The 9,869-nt window shown below is 30.8% G+C and overlaps 1 protein-coding gene across 1 annotated transcript; it reads right to left on the reverse strand.

The window, feature by feature from the left end:
* Window positions 1–3,872: 3,872 nt before the first annotated feature.
* LOC112782311 (pyridoxal 5'-phosphate synthase subunit PDX1.3) lies at window positions 3,873–5,499 on the reverse strand. The gene has a single exon (XM_025824657.3). It carries the CDS (start codon window positions 5,123–5,125, stop codon window positions 4,196–4,198), a length of 930 nt encoding a protein of 309 aa, XP_025680442.1. The 5' UTR covers window positions 5,126–5,499; the 3' UTR covers window positions 3,873–4,195.
* Window positions 5,500–9,869: the final 4,370 nt, after the last annotated feature.

Below are 9,869 nucleotides of genomic sequence, written 5' to 3' on the forward strand. Positions count from 1 at the left end.
AATTACACACAGTAATTCATGGTATAATTCGAATTATGCTGTTAAAAAATTAATAATTTATTTAAAAAATTTATTAAAACAATTAATAATTTAAAAATTAAAAAAATATATATTTTTATTTCATACGTTAAAAAAAGCTAACAAAATATTTAATTACAAGACTTCTTTAAAATATTAATGAACTATCAATTCGAATTCCATACAATACTTTTCCGTCCATTTTTAATAGTTCATGAATATTTTTTAATAAATTTTTTTAATAAATTTTTTTAAATTATAGTACAAAAAATATTTTATCCTATGCAAAATAATTTTAAAAAAATGGCTTAAAAAATATTAGGAGTACTATAAAAATTTATAATGTTATAATAACTTAGGTAAATACATGCATGTACTCAAATTTTAAATAAAATACTCTACATAGTCAATAATAATTTAGAAATGAAAGAAAATATTTTATTCCATACAAAATAATTAAAAAATATATTTTATTCTATACAAAATAATTTTAAAAAATGGCTTAAAAGATGTTATGAGTACTATAAAAGTTTGTAATATTCTAGTGATTTAGGTAAATACATGATAAAATTATTTTTTCTTTAATTTCTAAATTATTAGTGACTATGTGGAGTATTTCTTTAATGTCTTAAGTCATTAGGACATTACAAATTTTTATAGTACTTATAACATCTTTTAAGCCATTTTTTAAATTATTTTGCATAGAATAAAATATTTTTTTATGATATAATCGATAATATTTTTTAATAAATTTATTTAAATTATACCACAAAAAAATATTTTATTCTATGCAAAATAATTTAAAAAATGGCTTAAAAGATGTTAGAAGTAATATAAAAATTTGTAATGTCCTAATGACTTAGGACATTAAAGAAATACTCCACATAGTCACTAATAATTTAGAAATTAAAGAAAAAATATTTTTATCATGTATTTACCTAAATCACTAGAATATTACAAACTTTTATAGTACTCATAACATCTTTTAAGCCATTTTTTAAAATTATTTTGTATAGAATAAAATATATTTTTTAATTATTTTGTATGAAATAAAATATTTTCTTTCATTTCTAAATTATTATTGACTATGTAGAGTATTTTATTTAAAATTTGAGTACATGCATGTATTTACCTAAGTTATTATAACATTACAAATTTTTATAGTACTCCTAACATTTTTTAAGCCATTTTTTTTAAATTGTTTTGCATAGGATAAAATATTTTTTGTACTATAATTTAAAAAAATTTATTAAAAAAATTTATTAAAAAATATTCATGAACTATTAAAAATGGACAGAAAAGTATTGTATGGAATTCGAATTGATAGCTCATTAATATTTTAAAGAAGTCTCGTAATTAAATATTTTGTTAGCTTTTTTTAACGTATGAAATAAAAATATATATTTTTTTATTTTTAAATTATTAATTTTTTTAATAATTTTTTTTAAATAAATTATTAATTTTTTAACAGCATAATTCGAATTATACCATGAATTACTATGTGTAATTCGAACCAAGCTGGTTCGAATTAGTGTGTGCGTGTGTTTGTGTGTAATTCGAACTAAGCTGGTTCGAATTACGTGTATGCATGTGTTTGTGTATAATTCGAACCAAGCTGGTTCGAATTATGTAGAAATGGAATTCGAACCAGCATGGTTCGAATTATATAAAAATATGATTTGGCTTATTGCTGAAACGATTTTCGTTTTGGCGTATTTACGTTACATGATTCTTGACTTGGCTTATTAAGGTTTTTTACCCCTCATTTTTTGTTGCCTTTAATTTCACATTTAATTTCTCTCTCATTTTTTGTTGCCTTTAAATATTTTGAGTGTTCGCATGAGTCATTGTGAATTTGTGATCATGTGATGTATTGCTTAGGACTTGCAAAATGGTATCAAAGGAGAAGTACAAGAAGTTCTATCATTTTGGGCCAATTGGATTCATCGGTACTAATTAAATAGGCCCAACCCAACTTAGTTCTACTTTGGAATAGGTCCAATCTTTAATGCCTTATGTGGAATTCTCAGAGTGTATAATATATACAATGCATCAATAAGAGTCCAAACCATTCTGGGCTTCTACTAAGAAGCTGAACCACTAGCTTAACTGGTTCAGATAAATAATAAATTCGCCAATGGGCCATAGCTCACACAGCATTCCGTCCCCTCTCCATCTCAAATTGGTAAGTATGTAAGGAGTGTATCCAATCTACCGACAAAAAAAAAAAAAAAATAAATTCTTACCAAAAAAAAAAGAAATAATAATAATAATAAATTATGTAGGAAAAATAAAATATGCAGATCGACCAAAAACAAAAATAATGAATTATGCAAGGTTTTCAATTATTTGTATGCGACATAAAAATGTATGAGACTTGGGATGCCATAGAAAAATAATAATTTATTAGGAGCTAATATATTTAGTATCATAAAATTTACTACATAAAATACATTCAAATAATTCGATTCTCAGAAATTTCTGCATCGCCCAGGGAATATACCCTTGTTCTGTTTTTCAATTCCACCTAAATGATGTTGTAAGTTGTAACAATTATGAATGCCACATGCCTATTTAAGTTATTATTTGGACAAAGTATATATATATATATATAATTTTCATGTCTCGAACACAAATAATAAACGTATGCTCTCACACAAATTATAATTTGTGTCAGTGTGCAATTTGTTTAGATGCACTACTTGCTCTGTGCATGTGGTACTAGATCTTATCCGGGTTTCTATCTTCATGCTGCTAAGTTTGCTACCAATTGTATTTGAAGGTCTAGTTGCCGATGTTGTCCACAGCTAATTATGTGACTCATAATCTTTGTCTTTGTAGGATACAAGCAAACAACTCTACACACATTTATTTTATAGTATACTCAGAAATTCAGAACCTCGGCACACTATAATTATAACTAATGGCTAAGATTGAAACGTGTTATGACCCAAAATGTTTTTATAATAATATTTTTATGATTTAATAATTAAAAAAAAACATCGAATGCAATTAAACTATTAAAGTAACAGATATAAAGAGACCAAATAAAAAAGTAACACACAAGTAAACAAATGCAAGGGAGAGTAAGAAGCCAAAACTCCAAAAGCTTCTGTAATGAACAGGTAGAGTAGAAAACTTTGGCAAATATTTTACCATAACTCCCAAATTCAGTTAAATGACAGCAAAATTTGGTAGATGAATTCAACATTACCAAAAGAATACAAGTTAGGAAGATGAGAAGCTATAATTACTTAACATTACATCAACATGATTCTAACAAAGCTACCATGAAATATGAACAGAGAATCTGGTATTTTGTTTCAATTAGCTTTGGAAAGCAGCTAGCAGTTCCTGAATTTTCTTCACATAGCTCAATCTAGGTAACTAGTATAGTGCAAGGTAAACAATATACCAAAATAATCATAAAATACAAATGCTAAATGTTTTGGGTAAAACACCTTATTTGGTTGTTAAAACATGAATTTACAGATTGTACAACATAGTAAAGTGTCATTAAGGAGCATAGCTTTCAGCATCCAACATTCTCCACAGCCGCCACACAGAAAACGTCACTTCCCTATCACAATTCCAGAGATACCAAGCATCCTACACACTTACAACCTAGTTTAACCATTCTAAATTAAAATAAACCAATAATTTTACACATTATAACCCAGCCAAGCCCTAGCTGAACCAATTCAAGTATGAACTCATTTTGTATATGGTTCAAAGTTCAAACATTCTCTCATAGTCTCATCAACCACACAAATTAACCAATGAAGCAGTTCTATATCAGCTCAGTTCAGTTCATAAAGAATAATTTATAAACAGAGCAAGGCTAACACCAAAGATAATATTCAAAATAAGAATGCTTATAATTTATGCAGCAACGTAAATAGACATACTTGATCAAACACCTTACCATCCAACGTTCAGACCAACCAAGTATCCCCTCTTACAACTCCCAAATTGCATTCTTTTTCCTCCCCTAAAATTGTCCCAAACATCAAATTCCCAGTAACAAACACAATAATAACCTTATTATCATGACAATTAAGAATAACAACAGCTACCAACACTAGAAAAAAGATTAATTAAGAAAAAGTAAAAACCCTTTTTTCTTTCTTCTTCTTCTTCTTCAAAAGATCCAATTGCAGCAAACCCTAACTTACTTTCATTCCGACCTGTTGGCGAACCTCTCGACCTTGTCGTCGTTCAAGTTGATGCCCACCATGGCCTCCCCAAGCCCGCAGCTGACCTCCGCCAGCACCTCCGGGTCACTGTAATGCGTCACGGCCTGGACAATAGCCCGCGCCCTCTTGGCCGGGTCACCACTCTTGAAAACCCCGGAGCCGACGAAAACCCCGTCGCATCCCAGCTGCATCATGAGCGCGGCGTCAGCCGGCGTGGCCACACCTCCGGCGGCGAAGTGCACAACGGGAAGCCTGCCAAGCTGCTTGGTCTGCATCACCAAATCGTAGGGGGCAGCAATCTTCTTCGAGAAAGTGAAGACCTCATCATCATCCATGTTCCTCAGAACCCTAATGTCGCCCATGACGGACCTCACGTGGCGTACGGCCTCGACGATGTTGCCTGTTCCAGCCTCTCCCTTGGTCCTTATCATGGCGGCGCCTTCCCTGATGCGGCGGAGGGCCTCGCCAAGGTTGCGGCAGCCGCAGACGAAGGGGATGCGGAAGTTATGCTTGTTGATGTGGTTGTCCTCGTCGGCGAGAGTGAGAACCTCACTCTCGTCGACGTAGTCGATGCCTATGGCCTCAAGGATCTGGGCCTCGACAAAGTGGCCGATGCGGGCCTTGGCCATGACGGGTATGGTGACGGCCTGCTTGATCTCCTTGATTAGCTGAGGGTCACTCATGCGGGCCACACCGCCCTGAGCCCGGATGTCAGCGGGCACACGCTCAAGGGCCATGACGGCGCAGGCGCCAGCCTCCTCGGCAACGCGGGCCTGGTCGGCGTTAACGACGTCCATGATGACGCCGCCACGTAGCATCTGGGCCAGGCCGACCTTGACGGAGAAGGGGGACTTCTTGGTCTCCGTTATAGCGCCGTTACCGTAAACGGTTACTACACCAGAACCTTCCATTGGTAGCGCAGAAATAACAGAGGGCTAGAGACTGTGTGTGTGAGTTTCTTTTTATTTATCTTGTTAGTGTGTGTGTGTTGTGTGTTTCTGAAAGGGTAACGAATGAAGGGATGGGGTTGGGGCCTTGGGGGGTTTAAGTAGTGTTTCAACACTCACGTATCTCGATGCCTCATTTGCCTTCAACCCTGCCTAATCAAACATGGCCACGCATTCCTCTCCTTCTATATATGTGATCATCATAATTATCACTTTTTTTTTAATCAACTTTCTATTTTACTATATACTTTTATAATCATTTATAATTCTATAAAATATTAGGATATTCTCAGTGTTTGAACTCAATTCGCTGAACAATTCATCTTAATTTTTTATTTAAAACTAATTAAAATCCAAATAGACTTTCTATAACAACGTAACTGGACCTAAATTTATTTGATCGGATTAAACCTTTTTATAATAAATAAATTGATAAAATAATAAAGTAAAAAATTAATTATTTTTAATTAGGATAATAAAATTTACATATGATATAAATTATAAATTTTAATTTTTTATTTTATTAATTTTTTATTTTAAAGGATCTAAATTCAAATTTATTAGGCCAACCAAGCAAAAAATCACAGTAAGCAATAGTACACACATTTGGAAGGGTACCTTCAATCTAAAGTACTTTACACATGCTAACTGCTAAGCATACATTTTGCAATAAGTTCACGTCGTATCTCCATTGGATTATCGTTTGTTCTTTTATCATTATTCCTGCTTCCCCAACCTTAAAAGTGATGTAAGAAAATCCAGGATTTTTATTATTTAAGAAATTCATTCATGTCATTTTATTTTTTTCCAAAGACATTGAGTTTCTCTATTTTTGTTTAGTCTCTACAACTAAACGCAGTTGCTTAACAAGTAGCACAACTAGGACGTCTGAGCATAAATTGTTTTTTTTTTTTTTATTAAAGATAGAAGATTTGAACCCGCAACTTTTGAGTATAAAAAAATTATGTCATTTGAGCTATAACTCATCTGAGCATAAATTGCTGCTCTCAAGATTTTTGACATATGCATGGATTGCAATATTAGATCTATTTCTACATTTTTAACCAAGACCTTAATATTAAGAATTATAATTTTTATGTTGAATAGGAAGACACAAATCATGGGCGGCAACCATATGTAAAGGGGAAACCACGACAGTTTTTTCTAATTAAGGCATGGTGGCATTTCCTGGGCCAACAGAAATGCTTTTGTTTATATATATAATAAAATAAATAAATAAATTTGAGCACTGTGATATTCTCTACTGCCATTTGTGGCGACTTGGGTTAGGTTAACTAATCAAATACATTAGCAAATAATAAAAAAGATGAGGACATCTAAGCTAATATATAATTTAATCATGTTATGTGGGTATAAAAAATAGTCATCCAAATAAGTTAAACATCATATATATTTATATACAAATATATTAATTAATTTAGTAGCTAATTTTTATATATACATAATATTTTTTAATATAATTAGACGTATGTAAAGAAATATAGGCCAATGAGTAATAACTCAAATGGTATAGTCTTCCCATACTCAATTAAGAGATTGCGAGTTCGAGTCTCTTATCTTTGATAAAAAAGAAAAAAAAAAAGAAAAGAAGGAGATTCTTATAGGAAATATAAACTAAAAAATAAATAAAAGATTTTCTAACTAAAAGTATTAGCCGCCATGGAGAGTTCTCGACCACCCGAAAAATTTCAGTAAGAATCAAGTGAAATAAAATAAAATGAGAAAACATTACATCCAACACAAAACCTTAGAGCAGTAAGTTAATGAGTTTCTTATCTTATAAAATGCTCACTTTAATGTGGGACTAACTTCGTACACTTTTTAATATTAACAAAAGACTCCCAAATAATAAGTATGAATCATAAATCACTCAACATAAAATAATGGCTATATATAAAACTTTAATTATGTTAGCTGTATATAAAAAATAATTATTTATATAACATAGATATAAAATATAAAATAACACATATTAATATACATAAGATATATATAACAATTAATATTTTTATTTTTAATAAAGTACAAATTTATATACAATTATTTTTATATAAAAATAATAATAAAAAATTATTAAATAATTTAATAAATTTAACTAAATTATTATTTAATAATTTTTAATTATTAATTTTATATAAAAATAATTACATATAATTTTTTGTCTAAAAAGGCTGAGATAAAGGCTGCAGTGGAGCCGTTCGTTTTCAATCTCTAACTTTCATCCTCCCCCACGGAAAATATAACCAATGCTATGCAAATTATTATATTTATTTATATTAATAATTAACTAAGAGATTGGGTTCAACTTGTCTTCCACCTCCACTTGTTTATGTATACGCTATTACGTACTAATATAATTTTTAAAATTTAAATAATATATTTTAAAAATATATATTAAACTTATTAATTAAAAAACTTTATAGAAGATAAGTAAAATTTAAGTTTTTAACATTTATTACATATTTATAAAAAAATAAGGTTTTGTACTAATAATAATCTTAATATATATTAATCAACTAAAACTTCTTTTTCTCCCTCCTACTTTGCTACCTCATAAAACTTTAAGAAGTGTATTATTCAATTGATTCATTGTCTTATTTGCATCATCATGCGGCCTCAGTGACCAATACCAAGAGATAACAATGTCGATTTTCTTTCACCAAATCACCATTTGCATTTAAATTTTGACTCACCTTAGACCAAGCCACCATCTTATTTCACTAAAAAGATCTTTGTCACTGAATCTATGCGCCGTCGCTCTCAGCTTTGCTTTATGGTTTATATTGTAGTGTTAATTTTTGGTAACCGAAATCAGTTTTGTCCATTGCTTCCTTGAGTAGCAAGGAAGTTGCATATTTATATTCAAGATATTTTTGGACATCGCACTTTATTTATTCACATACATTTATCTTCACGTAAAATTAATATTTAAAAATTATTAAATAATTTAATAAATTTAATTAAATTATCTATCCAATAAACTTAAAATAGTTAACTATTTAAATAAATAACACTATTTACAGACAATTCTTTTAATAATATTACAAAATACAAAAAGGTCATATTTTTGTCATTGGTGACAGAACTGCCTCACCATAAGAATTTTTTTGAATGATCTTATAAGATTTAGTAGGTTTTGTGTCAAATATAACTATAGAATTGACCACATCGAGAGTCCAATAATGACAATTACATCAAACAGTATAGGTCCAACCATTTCGCAATGGAGTTGAAAATTTTGTGATTTTATTCCAAAAACATAATGCAGCACCAATCATCCAATAATAGTTAGTTGGGTAAAAATGAGACAGGCGAAGAAGCTCGTGAATACCTTGCACTCTCCAAGCCTCGTTTTTTACTGGTTCGAGTCGTTGGTACCAAGTAAGGAAATCAACATTTTTGGAAGTGATTTTAAGATTATTTATGAATGATTTTTTAGTCTCGGTGAGAGGTGCTATGGAAAGAGGCTGTTTGATGATCCTCCCCTTCGACACTTGGGAAGATTTGGACTTTTTTTTTCTTTGGATTCTTCAAATGTCTGTAGTGGGCCGATGAAACAGTAGGTATCATCTTCAACAGAAAAGGGATAAGTATTCTTTTATCATATGTAAGATTTTTAGAATCTTCAATAATAGTGTCATTGAATCAGGTTAGTATTTTCAATCAGATTGTGCGAGCGTTTCAGTCAAAACACCCTTACCTTTGTCTTGAGTTGTTAAGGTTCTTGGAGTTTGGGGGGAAGTCATTGTTGTCAGAAAGGAGATGAATTTGGAAAGAAGAATGAGAAGATAAAGATGAAAAGTTAACGTTGTGACGGTGAGAATTTTGTTAAGTGAAAGTAAGGAAGGTAAGTGAAATTTTTTGCCGTTTTATATTTCACTTTTTTAAAAATTTGAAAAAGGAGAAAACTTTTTTAAGAAGTAAAAGTAAAAGGGAAAGAGACGGTTATTGGTTATTAGTAGAGAACGTGCTAGAGTGAGCACGAATAAATGGACGATTATTAAATTGCATTTAAAATCAAATGTATTGTATGCGTTTGGAAAGTCAAGCGAAATAGGATTAAACATTTCATTTTCAATTGGTATCGAAAAAGAGCGCATTAATCCTAAGTAAACAATTTGTTAGTCGAAAAAATACGATTTTGAAGACATGAGATCGAGGCGCAATATCTTTTCGGGGAATATAATTTTTATCATCAAAATCATATTTTTCGAAGAGAAGAGGTGGAGCTCAGTCGATGATCCTTGAAAGTTGTAGAAGGCTTAGAGAAGGAGAGGTTAAATCTATGGCCTTCTTTTACTTTAATGAAATAATCCTTTTAAAATAAACTTTTAATTTGAATCTATTTGAACTCAGCAGCGGAAAATTTATGAGACAATTTCATTTTGTCTCATGAATATCAGAAAATAAAACAGATAGGGAAGAGAGAAGCTGACACCATCATGTATCTTGGTTCAGTTGCCTTATGCAATACAACCTACATCCAGTCTCTACCACAACAGTGGTAGAATTTTTACTATAGTTAAAGTATTACATACACCAATTCTACAGGATTGACACAATCCTTTCACACTCAAGTTCTAACCTAACTTGACTTGGTTATGCTAATACCTAACTCTTCACTCTTAGTGCTCACCCAACTAAGAAATGGGTACCTCACTGGTATAAGATACAAGACACTGAATCA

The sequence above is a fragment of the Arachis hypogaea genome, chromosome 20 (assembly GCF_003086295.3).
Source record: "Arachis hypogaea cultivar Tifrunner chromosome 20, arahy.Tifrunner.gnm2.J5K5, whole genome shotgun sequence".
Classification (NCBI taxonomy): Eukaryota; Viridiplantae; Streptophyta; class Magnoliopsida; order Fabales; family Fabaceae; genus Arachis; species Arachis hypogaea.

Excerpts from the sequence above, each read along its gene's own strand:
- LOC112782311 (XM_025824657.3), bottom strand. The coding sequence starts at position 5,125 with ATGGAAGGTTCTGGTGTAGTAACCGTTTACGGTAACGGCGCTATAACG.